Genomic DNA, 16,701 nt, shown 5'->3' with positions numbered 1-16,701 from the left:
GAAAGATGAATACGGCCAAGTACAGGGATATCCTGGACGAAAACCTTCTCCAGAGTGCTCAGGACCTCGAACTGGGACGAAGGTTTACCTTCCAAAAAGACAATGACCCTAAGCACACAGCTAAAAAAACGAAGGAGTGGCTTCACAACAACTCTGTGACTGTTCTTGAATGGCCCATCCAGAGCCCTGACTTAAATCCAATTGAGCATCTCTGAAGAGACCTAAAAATGGCTGTCCATCAACGTTTACCATCCAAGCTGACCTTGTGTGTTTTTCTGTCAATATGGGGTGCTGTGTGTACATTAATGAGGAAAAAAATGAACTTAAATGATTTCAGCAAATGGCTGCAATATAACAAAGAGTGAAACATTTAAGGGGGTCTGAATACTTTCCGTACCCACTGTATATATATACAGGTCCTTCTCAAAAAATTAGCATATTGTGATGAAGTTCATTATTTTCTGTAATGTACTGATAAACATTAGACTTTCATATATTTTAGATTCATTACACACAACTGAAGTAGTTCAAGCCTTTTATTGTTTTAATATTGATGGTTTTGGCATACAGCTCATGAAAACCCAAAATTCCTATCTCAAAAAATTAGCATATCATGAAAAGTTTCTCTAACGAGCTATTAACCTAATCACCTGAATCAACTAATTAACTCTAAACACCTGCAAAAGATTCCTGAGGCTTTTAAAAACTCCCAGCCTGGTTCATTACTCAAAACCGCAATCATGGGTAAGACTGCCGACCTGATTGCTGTCCAGAAGGCCATCATTGAGTGCGTTTACATGGACCCTCTTAATGCGATTATAATGAGATTTTGGCAATATTGCGATTAAACTTTTCCTCATGTAAACGCAATACTTCGATTATAATAATGCGATTAAGCTCATAATCGCAGCAAGCATAATCGTATTAACATAGGTGGCGCACGCCGATTTTAATCGAAGTATACCGGCATGTAAACACCTTAATCGCAGTATTGCCGCTTTGACCAGAGTGCGCATGCGCTCGTGATTTACACGAATGACGTGCCACGCACTTGCAGACAGGGACTGCTCTACAAAGGGGCTAGGGGGCTATAGCCCCATTAGAATTTTTAATATCTCGATTTAGCCCCCCAACCAGCTGAGATAGAGGAGTACTGCTGTCTCGTGCTGTTTGTCACAATATCCTTACACACGCGTCATGTGAGCGCAGTTTCGTCCATTAGGCTACATTTAATCCATTACATCATCACTAAGATTGAGACGTGCCGTTCATTTAATTTTTAATATAAGTGTAAAGTATACACAGTTGAATTACGCATTCATATGAATTGTGTTAATGTTGAGCGCACAACCCAGTCTCACGGAGCGCATGGTGCTGTCCAGCTTTGAAGTCTTTCCTTTTGCATGTAACAGGTTTTTTCGTTGCTTTGTGTATAGAGCCCTGAATAGGCCTAAAATCTAGCCCAGCTCTTGGCAGAATTCTTGGTAATAGACTGGCCAGACTCCGACCCAAGATCGTCTTTTTGGCCACTTCTCCCAAAACATTTTTTTTTAGCTATTAAAATAGTTCAGTTTTGTATATAGGCCAAATGACAATGTAATTATATTTCGTTTCAGTTTTTTTTTAAGTTAATTTAGAAAAAAGTTTAAAGCATTTTTTCCCGTTAAATATAGGCTAAGTTTTTTTTTTTTTTTTAAGAAGCGACCAGCGGCAGATGGTGAGTTCATATGCTTGATCAATTTAGCTTTCTTAAATCATCACGACTTGCCTAAAATAAAATCTATAGATATTAAAGAGTTCAAGCATATCAAATGTTAGTTTTAAACGTTTAACCTGTATGTGCGCTGTTATTAGACTCATATTCTATCGTCTGTGCGGAGAGTGGAGGCTAAACGCTCGCTTTACTGGACATGAAGTAGCAAGTGTAATCACTTGCATTGCAAACATCTTAAAATACGCTGACTTTTTTACACGTAAAGGTAAGAGTAATAGCTATTATTCGTAACTGTTAAGGATTTATGTATATTTGCGTGCCCTCACAAACAATACCAACAAATTGATGTGCTTTTTCTATAAAAAAAATGGAATGGGCTCTCTTCTTCAGGAACAGGAATCTTTAGGCAATCGTGAGGCAAATGCGTTAGCCTTGATTGCGGATTTGTGGAACTCCTAAAAAAAATGCGCTGAAGGCGCGCTCACTGCTGCCCGTCGGGCTCGGGCTGGAATGCAGGGCTTGTTTTAAGTTTGTGTCTATTTTTTTCGTTCGTGTCAGTTTTAAATATAATTTAAAATGCCGTTTTAAATAAAATTTAAATTATAGGCTACTTCTGTTAAATATAGTGTGTAGGCTACCAGAGCTGCTTTTCTTTAAAAAGAAAAAAGACACAATTTCTTCATTAAGTAACTTTTACGATATTTACACGAATATCGATTATTTTCTTAGCACCCCCACATATTGTACTAGCCCCCCGTTAGCCCAGTTAGAGAAAATATTCTGGCGCCTGTCTGTAGATTAGAAACGACGATGGCGAAAAAGGCGACACACTTTTAGGGAGCTTAGGAAACTGGACTTTGCGCGATATGAACATAATGCAATTCATTGACGGACAATAGGAATAATAGGAATAATGGAAATTCCATGTAAACCGGAGTGAAGAACTTTGCTCTTGACATGTAAACATCATAATGCGATTAAGTCCTTACTCTGATTATTGGAAATAATCGCATTATTCTTGCCCATGTAAACGTAGTCATTGACACCCTCAAGCAAAAGGGTAAGACACAGAAAGAAATTTCTGAACGAATAGGCTGTTCCCAGAGTGCTGTATCAAGGCACCTCAGTGGGAAGTCTGTGGGAAGGAAAAAGTGTGGCAGAAAACGCTGCACAACGAGAAGAGGTGACCGGACCCTGAGGAAGATTGTGGAGAAGGACCGATTCCAGACCTTGGGGGACCTGCGGAAGCAGTGGACTGAGTCTGGAGTAGAAACATCCAGAGCCACCGTGTACAGGCGTGTACAGGAAATGGGCTACAAGTGCCGCATTCCCCAGGTCAAGCCACTTTTGAACCAGAAACAGCAGCAGAAGCGCCTGACCTGGGCTACAGAGAAGCAGCACTGGACTGTTGCTCAGTGGTCCAAAGTACTTTTTTCGGATGAAAGCAAATTTTGCATGTCATTCGGAAATCAAGGTGCCAGAGTCTGGAGGAAGACTGGGGAGAGGGAAACGCCAAAATGCCTGAAGTCCAGTGTCAAGTACCCACAGTCAGTGATGGTCTGGGGTGCCATGTCAGCTGCTGGTGTTGGTCCACTGTGTTTTATCAAGGACAGGGTCAATACAGCTAGCTATCAGGAGATTTGGGAGCACTTCATGCTTCCATCTGCTGAAAAGCTTTATGGAGATGAAGATTTCATTTTTCAGCACGACCTGGCACCTGCTCACAGTGCTAAACCACTGGTAAATGGTTTACTGACCATGGTATTACTGTGCTCAATTGGCCTGCCAACTCTCCTGACCTGAACCCCATAGAGAATCTGTGGGATATTGTGAAGAGAAAGTTGAGAGACGCAAGACCCAACACTCTGGATGAGCTTAAGGCTGCTATGGAAGCATCCTGGGCCTCCATAACACCTCAGCAGTGCCACAGGCTGATTGCCTCCATGCCACGCCGCATTGAAGCAGTCATTTCTGCAAAAGGATTCCCGACCAAGTATTGAGTACATAACTGAACATAATTATTTGAAGGTTGACTTTTTTTGTATTAAAAACACTTTTCTTTTATTGGTCGGATGAAATCTGCAAATTTTTTGAGATAGGAATTTTGGGTTTTCATGAGCTGTATGCCAAAATCATCAATATTAAAACAATAAAAGGCTTGAAGTACTTCAGTTGTGTGTAATGAATCTAAAATATATGAAAGTCTAATGTTTATCAGTACATTACAGAAAATAATGAACTTTATCACAATATGCTAATTTTTTGAGAAGGACCTGTATTATATATATATATATATATATATATATATATATATGTGTGTGTGTGTGTGTGTGTGTGTGTGTATATTTATAGAATAATTATGTAAAAGTATTCTGACAGTGCAGTACATATCAGCTGATTCTATGCATTATATTCATTCCTATACACTGAGAATGAGTTGAAAGGAATTAGAGGTAAAAATATTCCTTGGCCTGTGATTTCACCTCTGGTGTTCATCCCTGGTATTACAGTCTTCATCTGACACTAACAATTATGATACTTTTAATGTTTTTGGGGCCCATGATAACATTTTGATACTAAGCATATTTCCTAAGAATGTCTTGTTCTTTGTATGCAAGTTGTTTTGAAGAGTTAGAATAATGCACTTTAAAGATATATGAAAATTACTCTTAGAATTAACCTTTTTTTACTTTTACTTAAATAAATCACCACGTCAACACCGTTCAAGATATCCTAAATCCGCTTGCAATTTAGCACCTTCAGTATCTTGGCATTGTGTTGACAACGTTTGATGTGAATGCCATACATTTTCTGGGACTAGTATGAATTTATTCACAGCTATATTTTTCCAAAAATCCACATTCAAATCAAAATAGCCGACTTCCTGTTGGTCGTAGCTAATGAGTGTAAATTAGAAAGTTCGGCTTGATGAGACCAATATACATACCAAGTTTGGTGACTGAAGGCAAAACTAACCTCCAACTTTTGTCAAAAGATGGCGCTATAGAGTGCCTCCTCCACACCCATTTATGAGCTTTGGCCAGTGTCTAACTATCATTAATACTGATGTGTGTGTTGAGTGTCATGAAATTCTAAGCATGTTATCTGCCTCAAAAACACAGGAAACAAATTTTAAAGTTTGACACGTTGCCATAGCAACAGCATTTGATTTATCATCGACCCCTTTACAGATTCTCATCGGCCGTGTTTTGACATTATTATGATAAAGTTTGAAGCAAACTGAGTAAAATTAAGAGGTTGATTTTAAAGCATTTTGAAAACAACACGCTTCCTCCTGCCAGTTGGTGGCACTATAACTTTAACTCCGAATAGTCACATCTATGCAATGGCATTTTTGGTAAAAACTGGCTCTTCGATTCAAAAGGAAATGGAAACTTCAGACAAGTGGTGGCGCTAAAGAGTTTGAGTCTGTGTGGCAAATTATATTATTTAATATTATTGTTGCGTGTATATGATATTATTTTCACCAACCGCAAACTCACAAAGAGCTCATAAAAGGCACTTTACATCCTTGTTGGTTATTTTATGTTTGCCCACTCCTCATTTTTTTTGGATGCACCGCTTGTTCCTTGAGATCATGCCGCATAGCACCAGAGTTAATTTGGATAGAGACTCATCAGCTTGTTTGGTGCGCACCAGGGTTTGGATGGCAACATTCAAGCTTACTCAAATGAACTGCACTAACAGAGCAATCACACCAGAGTTAATTTTAATCGAACCAAACATGACAGTGTGAACACACTAGGGATGTGACGAGATCTCGTAGCACGAGATCTTGCGAGATCTCACTGGTCTAAAAAATAATTTATCATTGAATCATTCATTCAGGAGATTGCAATAGTGAAACAAGTCTTTAATTATTAAGACACTGACATTTTTTACAAATTTGATCAAATATATTTAAAAAAAAGACTTGAGCAATAAACATTGTGTAAGAACCAGTGATGCATGGGTCAATGCATAAACAACCCGAACCCGACCAACGTTTTCAACTAACCCGCCCGCAACTCGGACCGCAAAATAAAAAAAGAAAATATTGTACCCGACCCGCTTCCTGACCCGCATGTTTAATATTTGCGACTGACACCAGCAATGCGGCTATGCGGTGGAGATGCGTTCACTGTCAAACATCATTCTGCATTAATTAGGTCATTTTGTCAAAAGAAATGTTCTTGATTACAAGAAAAATACAGATTGTTCATGTTGTGATTTAGTTTGTCTTGCCTTTATACATTTTTAAATAGTTTCGTTTTCGAAGTAGGCTACTCTAAATTATGTTAGTGATTCTCCGATGTTAAATATGATCAAGAGTTATTTTATTTCGATTTACAGTGTAATAAAAGTTAAGAAAAAGATTAGCCTATAGCCCTAAATATTAGAGACTAAAGCTAATTCCTTTTTTCTTAACTTTTATTCTTCTAAAAATTATCAAGAATATTAAATCAACTTAATAGGCTAGGTTAACGACTTTTCTTATACAAACATAACGAATGCACTTCAAAACGAAGTTTTCATATATAAAATCAGGAATCACGAATATGACAAAATAATATTATATATATATATGTGACCCTGGACCACCAGATTTTAGAATAGTTGTATCTCGGCCAAATATTGTCCTATCCTAACAAACCATATATCAATAGAAAGCTTATTTATTGAGCTTTCATATGATGTATACATCTCAGTTTTGTAAAATTTAACCTTATGACTGGTTTTGTGGTCCAGGGTCACATATATATATGTGACCCTGGACCACAAAACCAGTCTTAAGTCGCTGGGGTATATTTGTAGCAATAGCCAAAAATACATTGTATGGGTCAAAATTATTGATTTTTCTTTTATGCCAAAAATCATTAGGAAATTAAGTAAAGATCATGTTCCATGAATTTTTTTTATAAAATTCATACTATAAATATATCAAAATGTAATTTTTGATTAGTAATATGCATTGTTAAGAACTTAATTTGGACAACTTTAAAGGTGATTTTCTCAGTATTTTGATTTTTTTGCACCCTCAGATTCCAGATTTTCAAATAGATGTATCTCGGCCAAATATTGTCCTATCCTAACAAACCATACATCAATAGAAAGCTTATTTATTGAGCTTTCATATGATGTATACATCTCAGTTTAGTAAAATTTAACCTTATGACTGGTTTTGTGGTCCAGGGTCACATATACATATATACATATACATATATATATATATATATATATATATATATATATATATATATATATATATAAAAATTGTATAGCTATAATAGTTGTTAATAATAGGAAATTATAGTGCCTTGAATTTATTAAGAAAAGCTCAATTTCGTTCGTTTCGCTCTCTGGAAATGTAAAGAAAAAATACCGTTTTTATTCAGAATTAGTTTTTAATCCCTGGTTTTAAACAAGCATATACATGAGATAATTTATATATTATTGCTTGAATAAACATTAAAAAAATAGTGCTAAATTTTATAATTAAGGAAATTAAACAGGCCTAGGCATTTGAAAAGACATAGTGAAATGTGTCTAATAATTCCAAAAAGAAAGAGAAACATTGGACTTAATCAAAATATTCAAGACATTTATTAGGAATACCATTTTCTTAACAATTAAGATGCTGCATGTGTTTATCCAGTCTAATCGAAGTGTGCGTCTCTCCCCCGACTTTCCCAACAAAAATCCCACCCCAACAGTTAATAACGCTCAACATTCAAAAGGTAAATATTATTCAGCCAATAAAGTGTAGGTCTATGTATTTCATAGAAAAGTGTGTCTAGTACTATATAAATTACAAAGGTTTAATTGGCATCTTTATTCCAAACGACCCGACCGACCGCGACCCGAATATCATAAAAAATATTTTTGGATGACTCGTAACCGCGGGCACCCGCTCATTTCGGATCAACCCGCACATCACTGGTCAGAAGCACTAGTAAATTATATTATTTTGTTTAGATTTCTAATCTTCTTTTTCTTCAGAATTGTCAGAGAATTGTGATCTCCAATTTATAAAAATAAATTATGCTTTTCAGTTTATCCAGAATCAGAAGTTTATTACTGCATATAATTCATTAAAATAAAAGCATATAATTCATAAAATAAAAAATTTCATAAAGTACAAGTTCATATTAAAATGCAACTACATTGTTTTTTTCACTATATTTTATAGAGGATTTCTTTAAAAAAAGTTTAAAAATTCTCGTCTCGCCTTGTTCTTGTGAACCCAGTATCGTGTCTTGTCTTGTAGGATAAGTGTCTCGCCACACCTCAAGAAGACACACTAAGTGAAAGTAGAGCAGGTCGAGCTGGTGTGATTAATTACAGGTGGGAATTAATAAACATAATCATGAGTCTGCACATACCGCGTAGAGTTATATTCAAGTCAATTTAAAACATTAAATTATTTTCATGAAAAAAAAAATGTATATCCCCTTTTGATTGCCAAAGAAAAGTTCTATTGGATAAAATTAGTGACTGCAGAAGGATTCAAAAATCTTAATAGCCTATTCCAAAGTCAAACGCACATAAAGCTTGCCGCAAATCACTGACAAAAGTAATGTGTTGGGGAAAACTGCCAGTAGTGTACATGTAGTGTAAATCAGAAGTTTGTCCGAGATGCAATGCCAGGTGTCCGCAAAATCATTTCCTATACCGTATATTTCGGACTACAACTAACGTTTTTTTAATCTTCTGAAGCGTACTATGATTTATATTCCAAAGTGACTTACATAATGCATAATGTCAAATAAGCAAAATATAAAACTTATAACTGGACACTTTACAATTTTTATAAATATATTTCTAATATCTTTATGACAAGTAGCCTAGACCTATTTCTGAGTTTTTCTTCACACAGGTTCACACAGACCAAAACGGCAAGTGCATTTAAAAAAAAAAAAAAAAAAATTAAAGTATGTTTCACTGTTTTTTTAAAGGTACACAAATAAAAATATACAGTTTTGAATGATCTCTTGCTCTTATCTGAGATGTCACATCTTTTCGCCGATATAAGGAATCTAAGTTTTCGCACCGGCGCCTCCCATGCACACAACATATCAGTTCTAGCATTGCTAACTTGACATCGCAACCTCTTCATGATCAAATGAAATTAGACAACTAAACATTTAAAAGGTATTTGGTGACTCAATTTAACTTGTCTGTTGTACAGTACAATATGTAGGTTTTGCTCGTCAGCATGAGCACTCTCATGACGTGGTGTTTTTAACACTTTTTTGCATATGTGTTAGTAGATATATTAACACGAGAGAAGTACAAAGCCTTCTTTACATAATAAATAATAGTTAAGCAACCAAATGTTACCCGAAATTTCTAATGATTCACTCGAATGTGAGTTTTGTGAGCGCACTAAAGTTTCAGTTTCGTTTTAAATAAGCTTGTTATAGACATAGCATTTAAAACAAACGTTGTTTGTAATGATTGGCACTATAATCTATTTTTATTTTATACATGTATGCATTTATTTTTGTTCTGTTATAAATGCCACTAAATTTAAATGATTTGGAGTGAAGGGAGGTACAGTACATGTTAAGTGTTTATAATGTTTAAGTTTTCTAATGTTTGTTTTTTTAGGCCTATCAGTATTTACGCTATTTCTGAAATAGTAAAATGCAACTGATGCAACTTTGTGATGGTAAGAAACAGAAGCTGTTTCAAACTATGTTTTTGCAAAAAATTGGCACATGGTTTGTCTTTAAGAATATTAAAAAACCCGTCATGTTAAAGCAACACTAAGTAACTTTTCCCTCAATTAGAAGCAGAATTGTCCATTACCGCTGTCGTAAATAATTTAGCCTACCGTCGTGTCACATGCACGTTATTTGTTTGAAAGGCTATCCAGGACCAGCTTTGGTAATAACGATGTCCAGTGACAAGGTAGAGTATGTTGTATGACTTTATAAAAGTATGAAAACCTTTTGTGAAGCCTGCCGTGAAGCAAGTCGCATTTGTAGTATCATTTGAACTACAAAACCGCGACCCGACGACCCAAACTTACATAGTGCTGTTATGGCTGATAGAGGGTCGCAAAGCGAATACGAAAGTGCCGTTTCACCCTGTTATGAGTTGATGAATCACTGACATGAATTCGGAAACATTATTTTAAGGTAAAAAAAAGTTACTTAGTGGGGCTTTAACAATGTTAAAAACTTGATTTTCACCACAAGGGGTCTTCAAAATAAAGTCATCCATTTTTTCTCTGTAAGGTTCCAAAAAGGATGTAGCTCCATGTTCTTACTTGAAAGTATAAAACAAAGATGGAAGCTGAATTATTTCCAGGTGTTTAATTTGGGCAGTGAAAATAGGTATTAACATTTTTTTCAATATCACATTGTGCCTTTTTAGACCATTTAATCAAGAGGCCATAAACAAAAATATTGAAAAGAATTCAATATTTTGTAAATAGTTCTAATTTAAATTTTTTAATTTCACAACTACATAGACCCTGGTGAACAATTTTTTTTTAGTTTTCTCGCCTCTGTATATCAATAATTTATTGTTTTGCTTACAATAATATGTTATAAGCATGTATGAGGAGTAAAAATGCATAAAGTCTTTAAAGGGATAGTTCACCCAAAAATTAAAATTTGATGTTTATCTGCTTACCCCCAGAGCATCCAAGATGTAGGTGACTTTGTTTTTTCAGTAGAACACAAATGAAGATTTTTAACTTAAACCGTTGCAGTCTGTTAGTGATTTAATGGCAGTGATGGGCACTAAACCTTTGAAAGTAAAAAAAAAAAAAAAAAAAAACATGCACAGACAAATCCAAATTACACCCTGTGGCTTGTGACGATACACTGATGTCCTAAGACACGAAACAATCGTTTTTTTTTGTGAGAAACTGAACAGTATTTATAAAAAGTTTTACCTTTGATATACAGCCATGTCCAACAACTGTCCCGAGCGCGCGCTCAGCATCCGGCTCGTTACACGTGTACGCGCTCTGGCGTAGTATACGCAAACACCGGAAGCGATCTGTCACGTGTGTACAACACTCATTGTTTACACAGTGCACAGTGATTCTGTGTATAGCGGCTATTAGGGATGTAACGGTATTGTAAATACCGTCGTACCGCAATAGCAAATGTTTTCGATACTACCGTGGTCGCATCACTCGATAAAACGATAGGTCTTCTGAGAAAAGTTTGCTCAGGCAAATGGAGCGAACGGGAGGTAGCGGGAACTACAATTCCCATCAGCCCAGGTGTGGCCATCATCCTTTGCGGTCTGTTGTCACTACAGAGTATTGTGAGCGGAGTGAAGCAGTGTGATTCTGAACTCGCTCCAAGACCGCTCCACCACCGCTCCATTATCAGTACAATTCATGCCAATTGTCCGTAATATAACTGCATATTAAGCAGGAATTCACATGCTAAACATATTTCGCTCGATAGAGATGGATCACTCACATCAGAAATAATGTGAAGGCTACGGCAATGGACATCATATGAGCGGTAAATTATAGTTCACAAGTTTGTTCTTTCTAGATACTTAATATTTTCAGGTGAAAGCATCATTTAAACAGGTACAGCACTTATTCACACGCAATCACTCTGTTAATGCATTAAAACAAATGTAAGCAGAAATCTGTCAGAAATGCAGCGATCCATAAGTAAAATAACTGACGAAAATGTATTTTTATTTTCATTACAAACTTTGCACTGCATAAAGCAGCAGTTATACTCTTTTAATGCTGACAATGTTATTAGCTTGGTATGTGGTAGGTTTGCACACTAATGTTCCAAACTCTACTGTTATTTTATTTTAGTATGTTTAATTTTTTTATGTGTTATGAACAGGGCTGCGTTTCCCAAAAGCATCCTAAGCTTAAGTACATCGTAGACCCATTGAAACCAATGGAGCTACGATTAACTTAAGCTTACGATGCTTTTGGGAAACGCAGCCCAGGACCGTTATATTTCAAACATTATTTCTGAATTGTTTTTGACGCGAAGCGAAGGAGGAGCGGTGTTTCTGATATCAGTGAGCGAGGAGTGCAGCGGGAGCGGAAAATTGTGAACCCGGAGCGGAGCTGGAGCTGGAGCGGAGCGATTATTAAATGCACTGAGAGCGGAGGGGAAATTGTTGCCGCTCCACTCTGCTCACATACTCTGGTCCCAAGTGAGAGGGGTTTTTGTGTTGCAGGGGACATTGTAAATGCCCAGAGATCCCAGCTTTTACCAGATAATGTTAATATACTAATTTTCCTTTAAAAAACCTGTCTCTGTCTGAATAAGTGAGTGTGTGAGTGAATGAGGTGAGTGTTCTCAAATACTCATTCAGCACATGGGCCAGCTGCAATAAGTAGGCTGCTATTTTTTATTTTTTCCGAGTTTTCAAGAATACTAAATTGAAACTTTATTTTTTTTTACATGGTTTAATGATTTTTTGTTATTAAAATTAAAGTTCCTGTTTCAAAGTGATAGATGGCTAATTTGTATGCCATTGATATTTTCAGTGTTCATGTAAACTGTTTAATAAGCACTTCTGGCACTTTTTTTGAGTTTCTTCATTAGTTTTGTTTTTCCTGTAAATGATTCAATAAATACCGTACCGTGACATTCATATCGAGGTATTACCGTACCGTGAAGTTTTGATACCGTTACATCCCTAGCGGCTATTCAAAATGGTAATTACTTGCGCTTATCCTGATTGTGCAAACCGATTTAAAGCTAAAAGATTATGTTTGCTTGCACAAACTCATCTGGGACTGTTGACTTTTCACCGATTTCCCCTTCCGGCGTTTGCGTATATTACGCCAGAGTGCGTACACGTGTAACGCGCTGGATGCTGAGATGAGTTGGACATTGCTGTGTATCAAAGGTAAAAAAATAATATAAATACTGTTCAGTTTCTTGCAAAAAACCTATCGTTTCATGTCTTAGGACATCAATGTATCGTCACAAGCCGCAGGGTGTCATTTGGATTTGTCTGTGCATATTTTTTTTTACTTTCAAAGGTTTGGTGCCCATCCACTGCCATTAAATCACTAACAGACTGCAACGGTTTGAGTTAAAAATCTTCGTTTATGTTCTACCGAAGAAACAAAATCACCTACATCTTGGATGCCTCGGGGGTAAGCAGATAAAAATCTAATTTTCATTTTTGGGTGAACTATTGCTTTAAGATAAGCATCTGCCATCTGTTATACCTACCTCTGGACTACTTTGGTAATGAAGTCATCAGTGCAGATCAAAGCATCTGATAAACCCTTATACAGCTTACAGGCAACCTGTCTCGAGTCAATCACCTCCATCACCACTGAAAGCAAAAACAGACCGAGTTAGACATCAGACCGAGCAAAACTTTGGTAACTTGGTAATGCTCATACTTAGTTCACACTGTAGAACAGGGTTTTTCAACCCTGTCCTAGAGGCCCCCCAGCACTGCACATTTTTTATATTTCCCTTATTGGACACACCCCATTCGGGTACTGCAGTCTCTACTAATGAGCTGATGAGTGGAATCAGGTGAATTAGAGGAGGGAGGCATGCAAAATGTGTAGGGCTGGGGGTCCTCCAGAACAAGACTGAAAGCCCCAGCTGTGGAACAACACTTAAATGTAAAAAGTGTGGTTTCCTTACCACAGACAAGTGATTCATTTACAGGGTGTTGAAAAGACACACTAAAGCTTGAGTCAGTTAGTGGGCACACTTCAAACTGCAGCAGTCCAGGAGTATCTGCTAAAAATATAAAATGATGCACATTGTTTAACTGTGTCACAGCTTGATCATTTTTTTTATTTTTGTATTTCTAGTACGCTTTCTGCAGTCTTATAAAAGTACAAAGTATGTTTGTTGCTACTGCTAATTCTAGATATAAGTACCACATAATATTAAATAATTAACTGGGTAACACTTTATTTTAAGGGTCCAGAACAATGCATTAGTTAAGCATTAATTAACTATTAATTTGTTCACAGTTAAGCATTAGTTAAGCACAAACACACTAGTAATTAATGACTAATTTAACATTTTAAGGTTCCCAAATGATGTATTAGTTAATTATTAATAAACTAGTAATTCACGATTAACTTGTTCACAATTATGCATCAGATAAGCATGAACACATACATAAATAATGATTAACTGAACATATAGTAAGGGCTTATTAGCCATTATTTACGAATTATTAAACGTTTAAAAACATAAATAAGCAAAAATAAATAACAAAAATAAGCTAGTAATTAATAAATAACTGAATGTACAGTAAATACATGTTAGCCATTATTTACAAATTAATAAGCCATTATTATTTTAATATTTTTTGTAGTGATGTAAATATATTTCTGTGATTTGCCATCTATTAAGTTAACCAAATAATAAACTAGTAATTATGTTTAATTACTGCTGGTTTGCAATTATATATGGCTAAATTAGTGTAATAAGGACTATTTGAGGCATCAGGTTCTACAGTTCTAATATTAAAGTGATATCCACATTAATTATGGCAATTATTATTGAGTGATATTCAAGTTTATTCACCAGAATGAATGAGCCAATAATTAAGGCTAACCTTCCATTAATACAGTACTAATAAAGCCGATTTGACCCCCTATTCTGAAGTGAAAGTTATATCCACATTAATTATGGCACTAATTGAGTGATATTCAAGTTTATTTACCAGAATAAGCCAATAATTAAGGCTAACCTGCCATTAATACAGTACTAATAAAGCTGATTTGACCCCCTATTCTGAAGTGAAAGTTATATCCACATTAATTATGGCACTAATTGAGTGATATTCAAGTTTATTTACCAGAATAAGCCAATAATTCAGTCTGATCTCATTGTTTATACATGGGTATTTATAAGTAACGTTTAGATTTAGATTTTTTCTAGCACCCTTAACCTACCACCAAAACGAAACCGATTTTATAGCAATTGCAATTTTATAATTTTATTAATAAGCGATTTTGATTTTTAGCCCTCTTAACCTACCCCCAAACCTAAACCTACCCATTTTATAACGAATATAAAAGCATATAAAACGTAACTGACCAAAATATGCAGGGAAATTGCCATTTCAGTAAGAATTTGGAATAAAAATATTTTTTTATAATCCCACTCCTACCTCTAAACCTAACGTTAACCATAACTCTCTCTGTACAGTAATAAAAAAACAAAACATGACAGACTTAAAAGTGCAATCACAATCGTCGATTTATTGCAAAAATATCAACAGCCGTACCAAAAAGTAATCCAAATGACGATGCATTTGCAGCCGCAGTCCTCTCTGGCAGAATGCAGTAGGTTTGTTTGAGGTGCTGGGCGTATTTTAAATTGATAATCGCTGAAAATAATATCCATATTATTGTCTTGATCCACTCCGTGATTGCGCCCGTGCATCATTCAAACACATCTCACCAGAAACACGTCATGTCGTAATCTGTGACGAAGGCAGGTGAGAACCAATGAGTGTTCGATTTTCCTGCCGTAAAACTTGTCGTTTCTAAATGCGGCAAAATTTGAATTTGAAACAACTTCAGCGCGGGGTAAATGCTGTTGTTGCTGGACTCGCTGCTCGGGATGGAGGTGAAGATCGCCGGATAAAGGTTTTAATTTGGGTCTGTTCCTCGCAGTCGTATGGATTCTGAAGATTAGCGCACAAATAAAATCTTTTCATTTTGTAATTATGATGCGTGTTCAGTGTATTTTATGGTTCTGTTGTTAGTCACCGCATGTCAGAGAAAACGCCCTTTGTGTCCCACTAGGCAAACAAAGTTAATATTACATGAATGCTTAAACAATTGCAGAAATGTATTTGAGTTTAAAGTGTAGGCTTGCTTAACACTATGTAGACCTATTCTTGGAAACGAGCTGGCAGCAGAAATCACACAGAACAGTATGAAATGTTATAATTTCATATAAAGTAAACGATTCAACTATTTAATAATGCAAATGAAAACATAAGGCAATTGGTATGACAATTAAAAACAACAATAATAATGAAATCAATGCTGCGATTTCAGTATTCAAAAGGATTTGTTTTTAGGTGTTGTCAAAACGTATGTATTGTACGTTAAAATGCTAAAAATACTTATGTATTTGTAAGTGTAGATGCTGTAAATACGTCAGTATTATTATTGGCTTATTCTGGTAAATAAACTTGAATATCACTCAATAAGTGCCATAATTAATGTGGATATAACTTTCACTTCAGAATAGGGGGTCAAATCAGCTTTATTAGCACTGTATTAATGGCAGGTTAGCCTTAATTATTGGCTTATTCTGGTAAATAAACTTGAATATCACTCAATTAGTGCCATAATTAATGTGGATATAACTTTCACTTCAGAATAGGGGGTCAAATTGTCTTTATTAGTACTATATTAATGGCAGTTTAGCCATAATTATTGGCTTATTCTGGTAAATAAACTTGAATATCACTCAATAAGTGCCATAATTAATGTGGATATAACTTTCACTTCAGAATAGGGGGTCAAATCGGCTTTATTAGCACTGTATTAATGGCAGGTTAGCCTTAATTATTGGCTTATTCTGGTAAATAAACTTGAATATCACTCAATAAGTGCCATAATTAATGTGGATATAACTTTCACTTCAGAATAGGGGGTCAAATCGGCTTTATTAGTACTGTATTAATGGAAGGTTAGCCTTAATTATTGGCTTATTCTGATAAATAAACTTGAATGTCACTTGCCTATAATTAATGCCTATAATATAATTGCCATAATTAATGTGGATATAACTTTAACATTAGAACTGTAGAACCTGATGCATCAAATAGTCCTTATTACACTATTTTAGCCATATATAATTGCAAACCAGCAGTAATTAAACATAATTACTAGTTTATTATGTGGTTAACTTAGATGGTAAATCACAGAAATGTATTTACATCACTACAAAAAATATTAAAATAATAATGGCTTATGAATTTGTAAATAATGGCTAACATGTATTTACTGTACATTCAGTCGAACA

General features: G+C 35.5%; 1 protein-coding gene across 2 annotated transcripts in view; it reads right to left on the bottom strand.

Annotated features, from left to right (window-relative positions):
• med1 (mediator complex subunit 1) overlaps positions 1-16,701 on the bottom strand; it is a 59,489-nt gene that overhangs the window by 14,069 nt on the left and 28,719 nt on the right. Inside the window, exons 14-15 of one of the 2 annotated variants that reach the window (XM_073827990.1) lie at positions 13,339-13,437; positions 12,910-13,015 (exon numbers count right to left, since the gene is read on the bottom strand). In XM_073827990.1, coding sequence (XP_073684091.1) covers positions 12,910-13,015; positions 13,339-13,437 — 205 coding nt within the window. The remainder of the gene's footprint in view (positions 1-12,909; positions 13,016-13,338; positions 13,438-16,701) is intronic. The other variant, XM_073827991.1, reaches the window with a different exon arrangement.

This window comes from Garra rufa, chromosome 22, assembly GCF_049309525.1.
Source record: "Garra rufa chromosome 22, GarRuf1.0, whole genome shotgun sequence".
Classification (NCBI taxonomy): domain Eukaryota; kingdom Metazoa; phylum Chordata; class Actinopteri; order Cypriniformes; family Cyprinidae; genus Garra; species Garra rufa.
This window is presented reverse-complemented; position numbering and strand designations above follow the sequence as displayed.